Genomic DNA, 21,882 nt, shown 5'->3' with positions numbered 1-21,882 from the left:
TCAAAAGGCAGATCAGGTGGTCTGGTATTCCCATCTCTTTCAGAATTTTCCACAGTTTATTGTGATCCACACAGTCAAAGGCTTTGGCATAGTCAATAAAGCAGAAATAGATCTTTTTCTGGAACTCTCTTGCTTTTTTGATGACCCATTGGACGTTGGCATTTTGATCTGTGGTTCCTCTGCCTTTTCTAAAACCAGCTTGAACATCTGGAAGTTCAAGGGTCATGTATCGCTACTTAGTACCAAACAATGCTCATCTTGAGAGGAAACAAAAGACAACTCTATGTCAAAAAGAGCTATAGATTTTGAGTAATTTTAATACCAATGAATTAAAACACTATATGCAATGCAAGTTAACTTTTATATAGATTTTTCTCTAATGGAACATTAGATAAGGTCAAAAATACTATAAGGCTGGCATTTAAAAAGAATACTGGAGACAGGACTCTTTATAAGCTCACATTCTTGGAGTACAAAGTTATTACACAGGTTTACCCTCCTCTCACCCCTGCAAAAAAACTCTCTCCCCATGAAATATTACTTTAGCACCTGCTTATATATGGGCAACGTGGGAGGCATGGAAGTGTGTCATAAGTGATGTAGACACTAGCCCATAGGAGTTCAGATGAGGAAATTATGGTAGAGGAGGAGGGGCATATGGTCCATGGTCAGGGGCAGAGCTAGGGCTTAAAGGGATTCAGAAATTGGGCTCAATTCTTACTTATTCTGAGGGCATGAGTATGCGACCCCAGTTTCCTCATCTGTGAAATGGGAATGATGCTACTGCATTATCTCACAGTGTTACTGGGACAGTTAAATAAGAGCACATGTAAAATACCAATACAGCTCCAGGCACAAAATGAAAGGAACACTTTCTGAATCTGGGGAAGATTCAGACAGGCTGAGTAGAGTCAAGTATATACAAAACATACCGAAGGAGGCAATCAGAATGCTCTAAGAACCAGTAAATATATTATTGGGATTAACATTAGAACTTTATGGCCTAAATTTCTAATTTAAAAAATTTCCCATTAAAAAAAGAAGTTCTATTGACAAGGAAAAGTCCATCCATAAGTAAACTGCTACATGTAATAGTAAAATAGGAATTCTTTTTGGCTTTTCTGGAAATTTAATTATCTGGTTTTAGTAAGAACTAATTCATAAATTTTTCCCTAATAAATATAAAGACACTTGAACTAGACTATTTTAAAGAAGCACGTATTTTTGAACTATACATTTTCAGATGCTTTTCTGAACGAAGCTGTATTTCACAATAAACCATTTTTTAATGAAAGATACACATCATCAATGTTGGTTTTATTTATCTACCTCTTTCATCTTGAATCCATATTCTTCAGGTTTGCTTTTTTTCACCTGGATAAACCAAAGGCAGGCAACATATGAACTATGAACCTCCCCTGAGGCCACCACCTGGTGTGAGCAACACAATCTGTGGTTTATTTCCTTCAGCATCTGCATTTGCCTAGAACCTTTCCAGTGACTGTCAGAAATGAAAAGGAAGTAAAGAAAACCTTGGTCTCCTGAAACACAGGAGGTGACTTTCCAGTTGAGGAGCATTTCTTGTAGTCCTGTACGGATGTGAGACCATAAAGAAGGCTGAGTGATGAAGAATTGATGATTTCAAGTTGCGGTGCTGCAGATGACCCTTGAGAGTCCCTTGGACAGCAAGGAGATCAAACCAGTTCAGTGGAGGGACTGATGCTGAAGCTGAAGCTCCAATACTTTGGTTACCTGATGCAAAGAGCCAACCCATTGGAAAAGACCCTGATACTGGGAAAGATTGAGGCAGGAGAAGGGAGAGGCAGAGGATGAGAATGCTGGATGGCATCACTGACTCAGTGGACGTGAGTTTGAGTCAACTCTGACAGTGAAGGACAGGGAAGCCTAGCGTGCTGCAGTCCATGGGTCACAAAGAGTTGGAAACAACTTAACGACAACATAGCGACTGAACGACAACAAACCAAAACACCAGAATAGGAACATCAGACCATGCAAAACGGAGATGAGATAAGGAAGACAGAAAAGGAAAAACCATTATTGGGTGGGATTAGCCAGAGGAATCTTAAAGGCTGAGGTCTGGGAAATAGCATGGCAGGGTCTTAGCAAGAGAATGACATAATGAAAGCCACTTCTCTGGAGACCCATCTGACAGTACTCTAACCCTGGCCCTTCTTTTACCCTTAACATTTTAAATCTTTCCACAGAACTGAGGTTTACAGATCTGGCTGGAGAGGGACAAGGGAGCGCAACCTTCCTTTTCATCCTGGCAGCCCAAGGAAACGGGGGTGCTGGACTTGCCAAAATGAAATGGACTCATACTGAGCGCTGCTGTTAAATAAAAGACTGCATGGAATTAGATTAATTTTAGCAACCAACTTAAGTGAGCCAAATCATTATCCAGAAAGTCCCATTTGCCTTTCTTGTGGAGGGACTTGCTTTCCAAAGAGAATTTTCATTATTTTTAAATAAAGGGGAAAATCCCCAACATTTTCAAATCAACTAAACCAAACACCATAAGCCTCCTGTTATGGCAGTTCTAAGCTCCTGGCCTGCCAGTGCACCCCAGACTTGGGGAAGAAAGCTGACAGAGAAAAATGGATCAAGGCACCAGGATGCAGGGGCATTTCGCAGGATCAGAGGCTGCAGTGGGAGGGGAGGAAGACAACCCCTGCATGCCTGCTGGCTCCCTGCTGCAACGCTTCCACAGGAGGAAAATAATGCAAGGGACTTGCAGAGCTGCTGTGATGAGTAACCATAAAAAGCTTATTAAAACACATTGTGCCTCAAGTGCCTCCCGATTCTGCCTCTTTCCGTCTACTTTATGCAGCCAAGCTTAATAGGTTTTCCCAAAAATCTTTACTAGCGCTCTTAATGAAAAAGTTTTCAGTACAAATTGCTTGGCCTGCAAATTCCAGGTACCGCTGAATTTGATTTGGCCTCGTTCAACCTTAGCTCCCCCTGCTCTTCCGAATGGTCTTCCCAAGAGGCGGTGAGGACGGAGATAAGACCAGGGCATTCGGAGAACAGGGACTGAAAAACAGTGCTACTAGGAATGCACTCTCCCCTCAAGAGACCCTCCATTCTCCTCTAAGCCAGTGCTTTCCTGCCTGGTGCACGACCCTCATCCTCCGTGTGTGTGCTGGATACTCTAGATTGAACAGACTCTTCTGACTCTGACCTATTTACTATTTTTCTGTGGCTCCAACTGTGGCACTAAGCACTAATCTTGCATTCAGAGTGGTGGCGTCATGTTCTCACTCCTTCTATGTACCTGCCCTTCTCATCAGCAACTCAGAGGAACCCTTCATAAACCTAAGGCTCCTCTTCCATTGAGGAACTAGACTGGCTTAGGCTACAGGGAAATCTTGCTCGGTAAGAATGAAGTACTCAAAGAAAGCCTCTGTGTTTTCTTTATGGTGTTTCCACATTTTCTTCTCTTTTATTTTTCAATCTTTGCTTTTATTGCTGCAAACTTAAACACACACACACATACAACAAAAACAATCTTTTTTGTGTGATGGAAAAGTCCGTTTACAGTAACTAGGTCAGCAGCTTATCACAAGTTTCTGTAATCTCACCATTTTAAAAATGCAGTTGCCTGTTAAAAAAGCACTGACCTCTGGCAAAGACCTCTTTATTGACTTAAAAATGGGCTATTGGAGAAGATGTCTTTGACATGTGGTCTCAGGATGATAAGAGTATTATTAAGAAAGAGTTTTCGCTGGGTCGGTCTGTACCCATAAAGCAGAATTCGATCAACTCTTAGGTAGACAACTGTTCTGTGAACAAAACAAAACAAAAATCTACAGTGGCTGTCATGCTGACCTTCAATAGACAAAGCCTTAAAAGAGGAGGCATTATACTGAGGTATGTGAAGGAGGCAAGCAATATAGAGCAGTTATTTAAAACCAAAAATAAACCAACAACAACAATCCAATTAAGGATGGGTTGTACAATGGGAAAATAATCTTCCTATTTTAATCTCCACCAATCAGGTTACTTACTAGATTATAGTGTTTCACTGGAGGATTTATAACACAAAAGAGATGAATAGCTGAACTTAAATAACCTTTCCTAGCTCCTCCCCTGAAACACTACATTCTATATGAAGGAAAGAGAAAAGGAGCAAAAAGCATGTATGAAAGAGACTGGAAAACATGAATGAATTAAAGAAACAGTAGGTATTTAAAGAGAATACTGAGAGGTGAACAAAGCCTTATTTGGTGGATAAACTCTACTGAAAATAGGAGAAAACAGACTTCTGTTGGAGCAGGAGCGATTAAAGCGAGGGAAGAATTTTCCAACATGAAAACTGAATGTAAGAAAAAGTTATGGCCTCTTCTTCCCAAAGGTACAGAAAAGACATTAGAAGAAAAGAAGTGATGACTTTTCAAGAGTCCTCCCAATGATACAAACGTAGTTCATCAACTCTGAAAGATAAGGGACCGAGAGGAAAAAGGCTGACTCGAGTGTGTAGTGACGAGTTTCTCATTAAGGAAAATCTTAAGGAGACTCTCAGATTTTGTTACAAGCTTCCTGGGTCATAACAACAATAACTATACATGGAGATGAGAACAGTATATAAATATGAAAATATGTGAATATTTGCCTGGACACAGTTAGTATCATCTATGAATATTTCAACAACTTTAGGATAACAATAACCAACAATCACCCCAAACCTAAAACAGTTTTGTTAGTCCTTGGGTGGAGAAGAAAGATGTGCTTGCCAAAGAAAGAGGTCTGTACTTTTGTTAGAGACTTTCCCATATCTTGCCAGACCCTGTGCCAAGTACTTTATATGAGTTTTCTCATCTCTTTTCACAATAATTAGCTCCATTTTAGGGAAATTAAGTAATTTGACTAAAGTTAGATTACTAATAACTAACCCATTGAGCCAGGATTTGAACTGAAGCTGGCTGATAGTACAGCTTGAGTCCTTAACCTACAAGCAGCGTTGTGTTTAATACTCCCCAGCAATCCCAGGAGGTCAGGTATTATTTTCACGCTTGTGTTATAGAGATGGGACTAAGGCTCAAAGCACAAGATCACACAAGACCTGTGGATAGAGCCAGCGTTCAATACAAGTTGAAATTCAAACCATGTACGTAAGAGCTCTCTCTGTCTCTGTCACTTTCAGTTAACAAATGCTTTGAGATGTTTGCCCTGTACCGGGCACCATTATAGTATGATAACAAGGTATAAGAGATATAAAGACGGTTAGGATGGTTCCTCCTCTCCAGAAGATCACATCTAGAGGAGTGTCTAGAGCTCCTTACCCAAAATGAGGTCCAGCATCACCTGGGAGCTTGCAGGAAGTCAGAATTTCAAGCCCAGTTCCAGAGCTACTGAGTCAGAATCTGCATGTTAACAAGTTCTCCAGGTGTTTCAAATGCACATTAAAATGTCAGCAATACTGGCCCAGTGGACATTTCAAAAGGTTTTGCTGTTCCAGGGGTAGGCTTCTATGACTGCAGGGCTTCTGCTGTCTGGCTCAGACAGTAAAGAACTCTCCTGTAAGGCAGAGAACCCAGGTTCCATTCCTGAGTAGGGGAGATCCCCTGGAGAAAGGAATGGCTACCCACTCCAGTACTCTTGCCTGAAGAATTCCGTGGACAGTGGAGCCTGGAAGGCTACAGTCCATGGGATCATAAGAGAGTTGGGCACGATTTCTATGACTACCACCCAAAAAATTAGGGCATGAAATAAAACAACTGAACTGGAAGATGGGCAGGAGTCCTAATACCCAAAGGGCTCTACTCTGTTTTTTAACTAAACTTTAAAAAATGCTTCTTAAAGTATCCTAGGGGGAGAAGTTTCCAGGCAAGGCTATCAGCTGGACGCCAGGTAATCAGGGTTCAACATTTGCTTTCAACATTTTCTCTAGCTTCCTTACAAAGATGCACTGTTACCTAGAAGTTCACTGTTCTGGGAGAGGATTCTCTTAGATTCATATAATCAGGCCTACCTTCTTCCCACGAATGTGAAAAAGCTACCAGAAGAGTCAGAGGTACTCAGGTGTAGCTTTGCAGAAATCATGGGGGTGGGGGCTCTTTTCTGATTATTATTTACCTTTTGGGCTTCATGCTGTAATATGTTATTTTTAATTTTTATTGGTCTAGAGCCAGAAGTGAAGCAAGATTCATAAACCATGTCAACCAAAGAGGGGACAAATAAATGCATCACATTGCATCTGCAACAGTGGAATAAAATTCCAAAAAATATGAGGCTGTACAGCCCATGCCTAGTAGGCAAGTGGGCTCTCTTGGCAGGCACCCAAAGGGGTGAGAAGCGGTGCCTTCTCTTATTGCAAGGGGTTATCGCCTCCAAAACAATACTTTTTCATAGTAAAACCCTTAAAGATCAAGTTCAGAGCCTGAACTGAATATTATAAAGGACTCTAGTTTTAAGGTCCTCAAGGCTTACACTGATTTGGGAATGAAGTTGTTACAAACCCAAAATTTGCACTTGTGAAATAGCTGATGGATGTCCCATCCATTGTTCAGTGGAAATCAGTAGTGACTACAGAACACCCCAGGAACCCAGAGCAGAAAACAGCACTAGTAGAGTTTAGCAGGGTTCAAACTGAGAGTAGGAACTATCCTTTTCATTCATGCTGGAGCATTTTAAACAGAGGTAGCAGAAGAGGGTAGAAAGACACAGATTTCTTACAGACCTGTATGTGCCCTTGAGCAAGTTATTTATTTCTCTGAGCTTCCACGTTCTTATTGGTATACTAAATTTTTAAATTTCCTTATTTGCAAAAGAATACATTGCATGATATTTTAAGGATTGTTATAAGGATATATGTAATATAAAATCACAACTGGCACTCAAGAAATGGCAGTTATTCTTAATAATTACACAGGAAAGGTCAAAGAAGCAAACTTGGGTCCAACAATAAGAAATATCACCACACGGTAAATGATACTTGGATGGTAGTGAGGAAGTATTTGGGTTGGAGACTTAATCTCTGAGAACATTTAAGGAAGAGAATAAGGAGGAGAGGGGGCTGAAACTTCTGAGTGTATGTAAATGAGGGCAGCCCAATCCTACCCCTGACTTTCAATTACACATTGTATCAGAACGCAGAGATTATCAGAAAGGATTGCTGCAGAGATGCCTGGTTAGCTGACAAAATGTTTTCATCCTCCTTCCTCCCAATTTCCTTTTGACCCTGCCCTCCCAAGTGCAGCATGTCTATGTTCTAATAAGTAGTCCCCACATATTTCACTTTTCTCCCAGCCTTTTAGGAGGCCTCAACTCCAAACAAACCACACACAAACTCCCAAGCTGAAAAACTTTCCGATAGGGATCTACGTAAGTTGGCAGCCATGTGGATGAACCTAGAGATAATCATACTAAGTGAAGTAAGTCAGGCAGAGAAAGATAAATTCCATACGATATCGCTTATGTGTGGAATCTAAAAATATGACACAAGCGAACTTATCTATGAGATGGAAACAGACTCACAGACATAGAGAACAGACTTGTGGCTGTCAGTGGGAAGGGGGTGGGGGAGAGGAGGACTGGGAGTTTTAAGTTAGCAAGTGCAAGCTACTATACATAGCATGGATAAACACAAGGTCCTACTGGATAGCACAGGGAATTATCAATATACTCAATATCAATATATTCAATTTATCCTATGATAAACCATACTAGAAGACAATATGAAAAAGAGTGTATATACATGCAAAACTGAATCACTCTGTCATACACCAGAAACTAACACAATATATAAATCAACTACACTTCAATAAATTAAAAAAAATAAAATCAGGTCAGATAATGCCCCGAATCATTAAAATATACATACATATATATATTTAAGTTTAGTCCTATTCTTGTAACTTAAGAAACACAGGACCCAAGGGTTGGAAGGACTTGTGGTCACAGCTGAGGCTGAGAGCTGCCAGGCCAGCATTCTTCCTATCTGCCCCCTACCTTCCCTCACTCACAGTATCTCTTCATTTCTCTCTGTTTCATGTACTATTTCTCTAGTTTCTCACAGAGGCATTTAGCCCTATGTTATTATTACTCAAAATCCATGTTACAAATGATGCTTATAATGACGTATTTGTCGTTTTAACATGTGAACGTCGGCAAGCGCGACTTTGACCATTTCTTGATTAAAATGTGGGCGAAGCCAGATGACTGTAGTACACATTCAGATATGGCGTGCAGCTAAATTCCAACAGTTGGTCTAATTCATAAGCATAAAGCTTTTGAAAAGTTAGGGCTGGTTGGGGTCCAATGTATTTATACATTTTTATTAGACTCAATTGAAAGATGCGAAAGGATGAATAAATTCCTTTCCTATTTGCTTCATCTGCTATTGCAGACTATGCCCAACAGATGTCACATATGAAATTCAAATTACATCTTCAAATGGAGCATAACTTTAGTAATGAATAATTCAAGAGAATAACTGAAAAACCAGAATAATATTTTAGAGACCTTTCTTTCATTGGAGAGAAAGTGTTAGTGGAAAAATACTCACCTATTTATCTGACCATTTTCCACTTCAGTGAAATCATTGGAATCATTGCTGATGTTATCATCTTCGGGCACTGTCATGTTCTGCAACTCAGTTAGCTCAAGTCCACTTTTGAAATGCATCATGTTTAGAAACTACCTGTCGTCAAAAAATGGGTCCAAATTCTCTTTTTCTGAGAGTATTTACAAAAGGATAGCAGCAAAAATATAAGGTTGACACCCCTAAAATACAACACAAGGAAAAATAATTAAACATACAAATACCACTGATTAAAAATAAACTATTACACACAAACAATTTACTGATAACTTTTACATTTTGTTATTCAATGTATTAAAGCAATCTTGGTACATCAAATTATAGAGACTGTACATTTTATGTCTTTCATAAATCTCCCTACACTTTTAACTATAAAAGGAGTCATGTCCCATAATCTTTATGTCCACGTTTATAGAAATACCATGTCATCTTTAGTCAATAGAGATGCCCTTTTATGAAGCAGTAAGTTTAAAAGGAAAGCGATTCAGTTGTTTTAATGCGTCAGACCACAGGGCACACACATAGCTGGGTACAGATTGAACGGACACAAAAGCACCTCTGATTTAGCAATCCCCATTTAATAAAAATGCAAATCCTCAATAAATGGCATCATGCAGGATCAACCACCCAACCTGGAGGTCAAGCAGCAAAGGACAAATCTGTGTTTTGAAATTTAGCAGTTTATCCATCAACTGCAAGAGATTAAATCAATCTCTTCAATGAAATCACTCCATGTCAGGGAATTAGGGAATTAAAAACTCATACTCTGGGGATTTAGGTTAATCCACCTGAAACTATATTTCCTCACAGAAATGAAAGACTTGCCGAGTTCACATTTTCCCCTACATGGATGATTGTGATTTAAATTTCAAAGGGGTCACCATTAATATATAAGAGTTTCAGGCTTCCCAGGTGGCTCAGTGGTAAAGACCTGCCAATGAAGAAGACACAGAGGATGAGAGTTCCATGCCTCAGTTGGGAAGATCCCCTGGAGGAGGAAATGGCAGCTCACTCTAGTATACTTGCCTGGGCAATTCCATGGACAGGGGAGCCTGACAGGCTATAGTCCATAGGGTTGCAAAGAGTCAGACACAAGTTAGGCTTAGCAACTGAGCACTATCACTACAGAGTTTTAGACACACAGCATCACAAATCAAAAAGCAGGTGGCCACAGAGGTGTGGTACTGTGATTTATCATAAAGTGAAAGTCACTCAATCATGTCTGACTCGATAGTCCATGGGTCACAGTCACACATGACTGAGTGACTTTCACTTTATGACTGTCACTTTCCCTTCTCCAGGGGATCTTCCCAACCCAGGGATTGAACTCAGGTCTCCCACATTGCAGGCAGATTCTTTACCAGCTGAGCCATAAGGGAAGCCCAAGAATACTAGAATGGGTATCCTATCCCTTCTTCAGTGGATCTTCCCAACCCAGGAATCAAACCAGGGTCTCCTTCATTGCAAATGGATTCTTTACCAACTAAGCTATCAGGGAAGCCCCGATTTGTTATAAAGAATACATACTTGGTCTTCGTTCCTACTTCTGGCTCACAGCTCACCAAACCCTTAGAGCTTATATAGTTAAGAATCTGCCTGTAATGAGGGAGACCCAGGTTCGATCCCTGGGTCGGCAAGATCTCCTGGAGAAGTGAATGGCAACTCACTCCAGTATTCTTGCCTGGAGAATTCCATGGACAGAGGAGCCTGGTGGGCTACAAACCCCATGCGGTTGCAAACAGTTGGCCATGACTGAGCGACTTACACACACTGTAAGAGTGATAAATGTCTTTTGTTATGTTAATGACCCAACTCTGGGAAAGCACCTAAGGATGGGGGCTGGTTGCCAGTGGAGTCAAACACTTGATTAGAGGACTGGAATTTTCCGTCCTATCCATGATTTCCGGGAAGAGGAGAGAACTTCAGTCAATCACTCATGGCCAATGAGTTCATCAGTGATGCCTATATAATGAAGCCGCGAAAAAAAATTAATAAAGGAGATTCGGAGAGTATTCGTACTAGGGACCCAGAACTCCCCACATCCTGAACCCCACACTTCACAAGGACAGAAGCTCTTTTGTTGAGAACCTCGCCACTGTACTGCTACATTTGGCTGTTGGTCTGTATCTTTTTGGGCTTCCCTGGTGGCTCAGCTAGTAAAGAATCTGCCTGCATTGTGGGAGACCTGGGTTCGATCCCTGGGTTGGGAAGATCCCCTGGAGAAGGGAAAGGCTACTCACTCCAGTATTCTGGCCTGGAGAATTCCATGGACTGTATAGTCCATGGGTCCCAAAGAGTCAGACACCACTGAGTGACCTTCACTTTCACTTCACTTGTATCCTTTGATATCCTTTGTAATAAATGGGTAACCAAGTGAGTAAACAGGTTTTCATGAGTTCTGTGAGCTCTTCTGGAAGATTATTGGAACCCAATGAGGAGGTCATGAAAACCTCTGATTTATGGCCAGTCAGTCAGCAGCACAGGTAACAACTCGGACTTGTGATGGCATCTGAAGTGGAGGGCAGTTTCATGGGATGAAGACCTCGACCTGTAGAATCTCATTCTAGCTACTGGTAGATAATGTCAGAATTGGGTCGACAATTGTTGGTATGGGGAAGCCTACACACACGCACACCCACGCACATGCACATGTTGGTACTGGGTCCAGGAATCCTTTCAAGAGGGAAATGCAACTTTCAAAGTCAGGCCTATAAAGGTATGGGAGCCTCACTTAGATAATCTCAGTGAGGTGATGTCTCAGGACCAAGGGAGTCCTCAGTGAGTCTCAGGACCAAGGGATGAAGCAGAATGTCACTAAGATTTTTTTTTTCACCTCCAATGGTAAACCCCCTTGGATGATGTTTTGATGTTTTGTCTGACCCTGAATTCCACAACTGTAACCTAGTTAAGAGTGAAAACTCCAATGTGCCAATGTAAACATCCTACAATACCCAGGAAGTAATATTTAAAATATGTAATATTTAAAATAGTAAAAATATGATAATATTTTCTGGACCCTCAGAAAGTACTCTGGAATGATAATTCTTCAATAATTTCTTTCTTCTTTTCCCAACAGCTAGGCCACACATTACTCCTTTTCATTCACACATTTAGAACGAGACTTCCCTGGTTCCATGATCCTTTAAAGCTTCCACAAGATAAATACTGTCTACTATCTCAGGTTCCAGAAGGCTCACCCTTTCTGCAGAGCAAGGCCTCTTCTGGAAACCAGGAAGCAGGGACAAGAGACCGAAGCTCCTTGAACTCCTGATCTAAAGCCAACCTGGCAGCTCCAAGCTGATTCTTCCAGCCAGGGTGGCAGTGCTGGAGCTTGGGCCATGACTAATTGCTTTTAGTGCCTTCACACAGCAGCAATGTCTACAGCCTGTGTTTTCTTTGCAAAAGTTGAAGTGCATTAAAAAGGCTGAAGCCCCCATCACCTTTTGGCCCCCTCTAAAGAAAGCCACACAAGTGGACCAGACTGGGTCATTCCTAGGAGTCTTGCCACCCTGGCTTTCACCTAAATGACTCCCTCAGAGGCTACTGAAGCGATCCTGCAGAGCTTCTAGAAAGTTCACTCAGTGGATGGCATTTCCAATCTGAGCTAAGGAGTCCTTTTCTCTCCATAAACTTGTAGGAAATAGGGTACTAGACAAAAAATTTCTAAGGAGAGGAAAAGGTGACTAACAACAGATTTGAGTCTACTGTTTGTATTCAAACTTTTATATTAATATACAAGTGTGTATACAAATATATACTATGTACACACACACACACACATGCAATGGACAAAAGAGGAAAAGAACAGAAAGAATAGATGAAGTTCTGGCCATTAAAATTATGTCAGTATTAGGCAAATGCCACTACTAAGTTAATCACATAGGATACATTTATTTTTGCCTTTGGCTTAAAGAGAAATTCATTTTTTCACAGTTCCAGAAGTGCAAAATCAGATGCTGGCAAGTTTTGTTTCTTCTGAGGCCTCTCTCCTTGCCTTACAGATCGCATCTTCTTGTTCTCGCCTCACATGGCTTTTTGTCAGTCTCTGTTTTGTCTAGGTTGTAATCTCCTATTTTTTTTTTAAAGAATACATTTTTATTGTTGTGAAATAGCCTATCTGAAATCTAACTTTTTCTTGAAAACAAAAACTGGAAAAATGCGGAAAAGTAACAAAATTAGTGACATTCATCACTATGAAAGTTAAGGCCATACTTAGAAAATACTACCCATTCAATTTGTCATATATTTATTGAGTGCTAGGTGATAAAAGGACTTTAAAAGCTTGAAAAGGTCAAATTCAGGGATCTGAGGCAGTTTCACAGAAAAGTCACATTTGAACTGGCTATTTAAAAAGGGGAAAAAAAAAGTTCTGGTTCTAAAGCTAATACATACCCATTGCAGAATCTTTAGAACAAACATTGTACAAGAAACCCAACACCCAAAATGGGCCAGTGTTAAAGTTTAACGTGCTTCTTCTTCCCTTCTTTTCTCCTTTTTCTTTTCCTTTCTGTCTTCCTTTTTAGCTCTCTTTTATTAACTTTGGAATTTTAGTGTTTTTAGTCTATTGTTTTTCATGTAATACTACACAGTACACGTTTGAAGAACAGACATGTTTTTTAAAAAATGTGTTAGTTCCATATTAACAAATAATATAAGTGTAGAAAAATTAGAAAACACAAGCTTGCAAATGAAGGAAAAAACAAATAAAAAGAAAAAAGTCACCTGTTATCTCAGCAAGCAGAGATGATCACTGTATATGTATATTGGAGTATCAGCTTCAGGGGTTTTTCTATGCACACAGATACAGTGCCTGGCACACAGTAGACACTTGATAAGTATCTGTTAAATGAAAGGAATAAGTACAGATTTTTTAAAAATATGTATACATTTACAAAAATGGAAATCATACCACAGAGTTTTTAAGACGTATTTTTTCACTTAACAAGATATAGTCTCCCATCCTGAGTTATGTCCATAACACAGTTCTACATCATTACTGAAAATGCTCCTTAACTTCTTGACTTGCCATAAATTGACATCCAGCCTGCTACAGCAGGCCAGTCGCAGTGCCCGGGGGATGGGAGACAATAGGTGGAGACGGGCCCTAAGCTGAGACTTCTCAATGAAGGGGAACATGGCCCATGACAAAGAGACAGGAAGTGCAGGTCAAGTTTAAGAAACAAAAGAATTATAGTTTCACTGAAGGACAGAAGCAATTATCAAACTGTACAGTTAATTACAAGATTGAATGAGATCATCATGTGAAGATCTTGATGTTAACCCAACAACAATGACTATCCCCCAGCGTCTATAACAGGTTACAAATGACAGTTTACTAAGCACAGAACATTTCTGATCCTTCACTACAAAATTCAGAGATATTCTTAAGAAGCAGTATTATCTTGGTATGCTTATTGGTACATTTTACTAACAGTACCCATGTAAAAAACACAAACTTCTCTAACTCTTCATGGTGATACAGATCAAAAAAGAGGTTATACAGAGAATTTAACATTGCTTACAGGCTTCCTTGGTAGCTCAGCTGGTAAAGAATCTGCCTGTGATGCAGGAAATCTCAGTTTGATTCCTGGGTCAGGAAGATCCCCTAGAAAAGGGATAGGCTACCCACTCCAGTATTCTTGGGCTTCCCTGGTGGCTTAGATGGTAAAGAATACACCTGCAATGTGGGAGACCTGGGTTTGATCCCTGGATTAGGAAGATTCCCTGGAGAAGGGCATGGCAACCCACTCCAGTATTCTTGCCTGGAGAATGCCCATGGACAGAGGAGCCTAGAAGGCTGCAGTCCATGGGGTCACAAAAAGTTGGACATGAATGAGGACTAAGCACATACAGCCTACTGAAACAAGCAAGACCTTTTCATATAAAGTAACAACAATAAAACACTTGCATGATAGAGACCAAACTGTATAGTAAAACAAAGATAAGTCCAGAAAGATTTCAGAGACATACATATGTACACATGGGAAGGAAAGAGGGAAGGAAGGAAGTTGGAGCCTGGAGAAATCAGGTAAGATTTTACAAATAGTTAGGATATGAACTATGCTTAAAAATAGGATTTAGACTGGAGTAGGGAAGGCATTCGGAGAAGGCAATGGCACCCTACTCCAGTACTCTTGTCTGGAAAGTCCCATGGACGGAGGAGCCTGGTAGGCTGCAGTCCATGGGGTCACTAGGAGTCAGACACGACTGAGAGACTTCACTTTCACTTTTCACTTTCATGCATTGGAGAAGGAAATGGCAACCCACTCCAGTGTTCTTGCCTGGAGAATCCCAGGGACGGAGGAGCCTGGTGGGCTGCCGTTTATGGGGTCGCACAGGCTTAGCAGCAGCAGTAGCAGCAGCAGGGAAGGCATTCCTTGCACTAGGAACAGCACAGGCAAAGACATGGTGGCCAAGTGTGCATAGAACACCCATTCAGGTGAATCTAGCCGAAGCAGAGAGATCAAAGAACACATTCTTGAGTAGGAAGAGTTTATACTGGTTTGGTAGAAGCTGGTTAAAAACTGTAGAGAGGAAACCAAACCAAAGAATATACTATAATTTAAACATTGTCCAAAATTACTTTGGGGGATAAATAAGCAAAAATACACTTAGATTCCACTAACAGAAAGAAAAATTGGTAGAATCTAAATCCTCTCTAGAAGCGTAGCTGCAAATGAATGTGGGAAATGTAGTTTTCAATTTTTCATCCTTGCAGAACTGGACTAGAAAGAAGTGGGAACAAACACTGACTGGGCCAATCTGTCACAAAGTTTCTTAGCAACTGAAATTGTAGTTTGTTAATTAATCCCCCAAATTGGAAAGAAAGTTATGACCAATAGACAACATATTAAAAAGCAGAGACGTTACTTTGCCAACAAAGGTCCGTCTATTCAAGGCTACAGTTTTTCCAGTGGTCATGTATAGACGTGAGAGTTGGACCATAAAGAAAGCTGAGCACCAAAGAACTGATGCTTTTGAACTGTGGTGTTGGAGAAGACTCTTGAGAGTCCCTTGGACTGCAGGGAGATCCAGCCAGTCCATCCTAAAGGAGATCAGTCCTGAGTGTTCATTGGAAGGACAGATGTTGAAGCTGAAACTCCAATACTCTGGCCACCTGATGCAAAGAACTGACTCATTTGAAAAGACTCTGATGCTGGGAAAGATTGAAGGCAGGAGGAGACGGGGATGACAGAGGATGAGATGACTGGATGGCATCACTGACTCAATGAACATGAGTTTGAGTGAACTCTGGGAGTTGGTGATGGACAAGAAATCCTGGCGTGCTACAGTCCATGGGGTTGCAAAAAGTCGGACACGACTGAGTGACTGAACTGAACTGAACTAATCCCCCAATCTACTGATTAGCAGGGTGGGATTTCCAGGTGGCTTAAACAATAAAGAATTTGCCTGTAAATGTGGGAGATCCAGGTTCAATCCCTAGGTCAGGAAGATTCCCTGGAGTAGGAATTGGCAACCCACTCCAGTATTCTTGCTTGGGAAATCCCATGGACAGAGGAGCCTGGTGGACTACAGCCTATAGGGTCACAAAAATTGGACACAACTGAAGCGACTTAGCACTCACGCAATAGAGAGCAAAGTGGTGGGGACCAAGCATCCATTTCACTGGTACAATTTTAGCAGGTGCTACAGTGCAGCCAACAACTGTGGTGGTGAATTCCTGACCATCAGATTTGGCCTCAGTGATGTGTTCCCAGAGGATGCAGTTCAAACAATGAGAAGCTGGCTTCCTGATGAAGGCATAAGAGAAGACCCTTAGGCGAGCTGAGTGGTAGTACTCTGTGTTTATTCCTAGAGACTGAGCCCAAAGCCTGGTCTGCCATCTTTTCTAGCAATTTTACAGGCTTTAATTCCCTGTATTCAATCCCTTTTGCTTAACATACAAGAGATCTCTGTTTATATGCAGTTAAACCCTGACTGATATTCTTAATTTTATTTTTTTCAACCTCTGAAAATTTTTATTATGAGAACTTTTAAACATATACAAAAGTGAACATAACATAATAATGAACCCCCATGTACCAACTTCAATAATGATCATTTCAGGCCAGTCTTGTTGAAGTTTTACTCCCAGTATTACCTAGAATTATTTTACAAGACATTCCAGATATCACCTGTAAATACTTCAATACATATTTCTAAAAAGTCAGATCCATTTTTAAAACAATACCACCATATCACAATCACATCTAAAACATAACAAGAATCCCTGCTGCTGCTGCTAAGTCACTTCAGTCGTGTCTGACTGTGTGTGACCCCACAGACGGCAGCCCACCAGGCTCCATCGTCCTTGGGATTCTCCAGGCAAGAACACTGGAGTGGATTGCCATTTCCTTCTCCAATGCATGAAAGTGAAAAGTGAAAGCAAAGTCACTCAGTCGTGTCCGACTCTTTTCGACCCCATGGACTGCAACCTACCAGGCTCCTCTGTCCATGGGATTTTTCAGGCAAGAGTACTGGAGTGGGTTGCCATTGCCTTCTCCTAACAAGAATCCCTAAATGACATTAAATAGCCAGTCATGCACGTGTGCTAAGTCACTTCAGTCATGTCCGATTCTGGAACACTATGTACTGTAGCCTGCCAGGCTCCTTTGTTCATGGGATTCTCCAAGCAAGAATACTGAAGTGGGTTGCCATGCCTTCCTCCAGGAGATCTTCCCTGACTCGGGGATCAAACCTGAGTCTTACATCTCCTGCATTGGCAGGCAGGTTCTTTACCACTAGCACCACCTGGGAAGCCAAATATCCAGTCAGGTACACATAACTTCAAAACTGCTATGAATGATTATTGGTGATTAAGAATAAGATCTACCTCTCCTAGTTCAGCTCCTGGGAATGAATTATGACAGCTAGGTCAGTGGTTTTGAGAATGTGTTAGGTATAAGGCCAGTTATGGTTCTGTCTTCCTGATAACTCTTCCCACGACATCTCTTCCCACAACCAACTGAGTCTATTTACATACTGGAGGTCCCTGGCTCACCGGACTCTCAGATGGTAATAATATGATCTGTGAGCTGCTTCACTATATTTCGAAAGGCCCCAAACAGGCTAAACAGGTTAATTAAAATGTCATGAGTCCTTAGTTTTGGCAAGATTGCCTTAACTTGGTGTGATAATCCTAGATTCTGACTGGCAGTGTAATATATCTTAGAGTACCAAAAGTGGGAAGTGAATTAATATAATTCAAGTTATAGTCAAAACTCTCTAAACAGTATGCTTAAGATCCAGCTGTTGCACTGCATATAAATTATACTTCAACTAAAATAAAAACTTAGAGTGGATACAATCTTTGAAAACCCAGGGTCCTTGGGAAGTGGGGAATGACCTTGGGTAATGAAAGACTGGGATCCAGTAAGCAGTCTCAGAAGAGACGGTGTTTTCTCTCTTCTTACTCAAAACTCATGACTTAGCCAGTGCTCCTGGTCTCAGCTCTGCTAGGACCTGGCCTCCCACTCTCCCTCTGGTGGCTCCCCCAACTTCTGTCAATTCCGCTCAGCTCCATATTTGCAAAGTGACTTTGAACAATCAGCCTGCTCCTGTCTCTATGGCCAACAATCTAAACAGCTTACCCCTGTTCTCATCACTCCCTTGAACCCTAGTTCCACTGGCAAATCCTGGCTCCACCCCTCAGGAGCTGTGCTGACTCTGGGCAAGTAGGTTAATATCTCTTTGTCTCAGTTTTGTCATCTGTAAAAAGGAGATGAAGCAGTATCTACCTCACAGAGTCGCTATAAAGCTTCTACAACTGGGTCCGTACCTGCCCTGGTTCTGGTAAGCGAGGGCGACTGTCACAGCTACTATTGCTGCCTCTTCCTAATCAAGGCAAGTGGCCTTTTCTCAGTTCTCAACCTTTCACCTCCCCGCGAAGGAGGGACACTGTTTCCTGAACCCCACCACCTTGCTTCTCACTGCATCTGCAAGCATCCGCATTCTCAGAGGAACTGTTTTCAGCCTCCACTGCCAGCTCCTGTTCTCCTCCCATCCTCTGTGCTCTGTGTGGGGGCAGCCCTACCCCCACCCCGCTTCCCTTCATACACTCCAAACTCTTTCCTTTGTAAGTTTCAAGCCTGAAGTGTCAGTCTTCATCCCACAAGGGTGCCTTTCAGATCTCTTTTCCCCAGGGCTTTTCGTTTTACAAAACTAGAATTCCTCTAGAAATTAGGAGACAGGATCTCTGTCATACTTCCTACTTGCTGATGATCACGTCACTTAACATGCCACGTATTTCTTTATCTGTAAAGTGAGAAAGCTGGAGGGGAGAGACAATCTCTCAGGTTCCCTCCTCCTGCTCAGAAAAATTTTCACAAATTCTTTTCAGATCCCAGCTGCCTGGGAGACCTCTTCACGTGAATGTTTGTCGTGACCTCCAACTCAACGTGCCCCACTGAACATACCATCTGACCTCACACATCAGCTTTTCTATTTCTGTTCACGATAATGTTGGTTCCCCTCATCACTCAGACTTGGAACTCGGGTATCTAATCAGTCTCTGAGTCCTATCAACACTTCATACCATCCCTTCCTTCCTCTTGTTCCTTCTGGCTCTACAATCGTAGCCTGGCTGGTCGCTTCCCCCTGTGCTGCCTACTGAGCCCAGCCCACTCCATTTACAGAGGCAGATTCTTCCTGAAAATCCATGTCTTGGCGTATTCCTCTTTTCCCCTTGCCAGTCCTAAGTGTTTCTACTAGTCGAACCCCTGGAACAGCAAATTCAAAGCCAAGATTGCCCTTAACTCCTCTTTTCCCCTGAATATTTACTTAGTTATTTGGCTGTGCTGGGCCTTAGTTGCAGCATGTGGGACCCCTGACCAGGTATGGAATTCAGGCCTCCTTGGGTGCGTGGAGTCTTAGCCACTGGATCATCAGGGAAGTCCCCTCTTAACGCTTTAAATTTCTCTCCCAGGATGTTCCTTCTGAACCTTTCACTTCTGTAACGGATCTGCTTTGCAGTTTTCGGCTTTCCTCCCACCGCCCCCCACCTTGGCCCTGAACATACTTCTCAGCCACTTCCTTTCCCATTGAGCCAGTGCCCACTAAGTACATTTCTTTCAAAATGCCCAGCTTGCTGGCTTGTGTGGTTTTTAAAAAAAGAGATTATTTCAAGCCAATCTTCTCTATAAGGTCTTCCTCCAGTGACCAATTGTGATTATTTACCTGTGATGACTTCTCATAGCACTTTTGCATACTCATTGGATTATAGGAAGGGGTCTTATATGTTTTCATGATCTCTTTATGGCGTTATTCTCCTTCCTAAGTACATTCTCAACTTCTCGAGCACAGGGAGCACAGACCTCTTAGCTCAATACACAGTGATAGTAAAAACGTTAACAATAATGATGACTCAACTGATCATCTGCCTGCAGACAATACAGCATAATCCTCACAAACACAATTTCTTAGGAAAACAAAACAAAGATTAGAAGTTAAAAGAAGCAACATGTACAGCTGCTCCACATAGTTTTCATTAACTCTGCCACTGTATTTTACTTTTGATCTGAGCATGCACAAAGTATGTGATAATATGTTTAAAATTGTAAAGTACTCTATTAATGAAAGGTATCTATCATTAACAACACAGTCACTATGGCTGGAATGTTTAAGAATTCTTGGTATGATTTCTACAAGCCCACAGAAAGGGTTATATTAAAGTAGTGGTTCTCAACTAGGGACCATTTTGGCCCCCGCCCTCAGTGGACATTGGCCATGCCTGGAGGCATTTTTGGCTGTCACAAGTGAGAGGGTATTGTAGGCTTCTAGCAGAGAGAGGTCAGAGGTGCTGCTAAACATCATACAATACACAGGACAGCTATTCACATCAAAGCTTTATCTGGTCCAAAGGCCAGGAGCACTGGGGATGAGAAGCCCTGTGCTACAGGAAGCTCACAGGGGAGTAAGGACTGACCACTCCTGCGGGGAACAGAGAGGAACAGCTCACTGCCTTGAAATGATGGACCCCTGGTCCTGTCTTGTTTACAGTATCCTGACACCTGCTCCACAAGAACTTTGTTCAGGTTCCTAGATGATGTTTTATTTTTATTTTTGTATTGAACTATTTCATTTTATTATAAAATATTTGACTAGGTAATACATGTACACAGTACACCATTCATACAGTACGAAAGCGTCTACAGTGAGAAAAGCCTCCTTCATTGCTGTGCTGTGTGCTCAGTTGCGTCAAACTCTGCGACTCCATGGACGGTAGCCCGCCAGGCTCCTCTGTCCATGGAATTTTCCAGGCAAGAATACTGGAGTGGCTCCCATTTCCTACTCCAGAGCCTTCACTGCCTATCCCCCCAAAAGCTCCCTCCCATGTTTTATTCTATAACTTTCACAATTTTATTTTTTACATTAAAATCTTTGACTCATCTAGCTGAATTTTGCAAATGTTCTTATTAACATGCCCAGCCTAAGATGTCTAGGAGTTAACCTTCCCATTGAGATGTTTTGCAATTATTCTGATTTCTCAAAGAGAGAAAATACTAATAAACTTTAGAAGTTAATGAAGTTAACCTGCAACTCTGGATACAGGAGGACAGATTGTATTGTATATTACATTTAAAAATTTAACTTTAAACAGTGAGTGTCTTTGAGCAGTGTGAATACACAAAAGTAAAAATCTTTCTCATCAACTGAAAATTAATAGACTTAAATAATTATGTACAGAGTTCAAAAAAACCCAAAATATATTCCTATAGCCTTTGAAAAAGTCTCTTTCTCTGCACATGTACTTTTTGCTCTAGCAATACCTCTGATCAAGAATTACTGCTGGACTAAAAACAGTGAATGGCAACTTTTTTTTTTTTTAAGTTCTAGCTAACTCCAAACAAAATACTCTAGGAAAAATAGAAATCATGACAAATTGAAAGCACAACAGAGTGGTGTATGTAAGTTCAGTTCAGTTCAGTTCAGTTCAGTCACTCAGTCGTGTCCAACTCTTTGCGACCCTACAAATCACAGCACGCCAGGCCTCCCTGTCCATCACCAAGCCCCGGAGTTCACTCAGACTCACGTCCATTGATTCAGTGATGCCATCCAGCCATCTCATCCTCTGTCGTCCCCTTCTCCTCCTGCCCCCAATCCCTCCCAGCATTAGGGTCTTTTCCAATGAGTCAACTCTTCGCATGAGGTGGCCAAAGTACTGGAGTTTCAGCTTTAGCATTATTCTTTCCAAAGAAATCCCAGGACTGATCTCCTTCAGAATGGACTGGTTGGATCTCCTTGCAGTCCAAGGGACTCTCAAGAGTCTTCTCCAACACCACAGTTCAAAAGCATCGATTCTTCAGTGCTCAGCTTTCTTCCTG

The 21,882-nt window shown here is 41.5% G+C and overlaps 1 protein-coding gene across 3 annotated transcripts in view; it reads right to left on the bottom strand.

Moving 5' to 3' along the window:
• The window catches only part of SLC38A1 (solute carrier family 38, member 1), a 77,506-nt gene that overhangs the window by 48,346 nt on the left and 7,278 nt on the right, over positions 1-21,882 (bottom strand). For 2 of the 3 annotated variants that reach the window (XR_825077.1, XM_010837532.1), the window contains exons 2-3: positions 13,283-13,399; positions 8,525-8,742 (exon numbers count right to left, since the gene is read on the bottom strand). Coding sequence is in view for 2 of the 3 variants with exons in the window: in XM_010837532.1 (XP_010835834.1) it covers positions 8,525-8,646 (122 nt within the window). In the remaining variant the exon portion in view is untranslated. The remainder of the gene's footprint in view (positions 1-8,524; positions 8,743-13,282; positions 13,400-21,882) is intronic. The other variant, XM_010837534.1, reaches the window with a different exon arrangement.

This window comes from Bison bison, unplaced genomic scaffold (assembly GCF_000754665.1).
Source record: "Bison bison bison isolate TAMUID 2011002044 unplaced genomic scaffold, Bison_UMD1.0 scf7180017864077, whole genome shotgun sequence".
In the NCBI taxonomy this organism is placed as follows: Eukaryota; Metazoa; Chordata; class Mammalia; order Artiodactyla; family Bovidae; genus Bison; species Bison bison.
The sequence above is the reverse complement of the archived record's forward strand: the minus strand, read 5'-3'. Positions and strand labels throughout refer to the sequence as shown.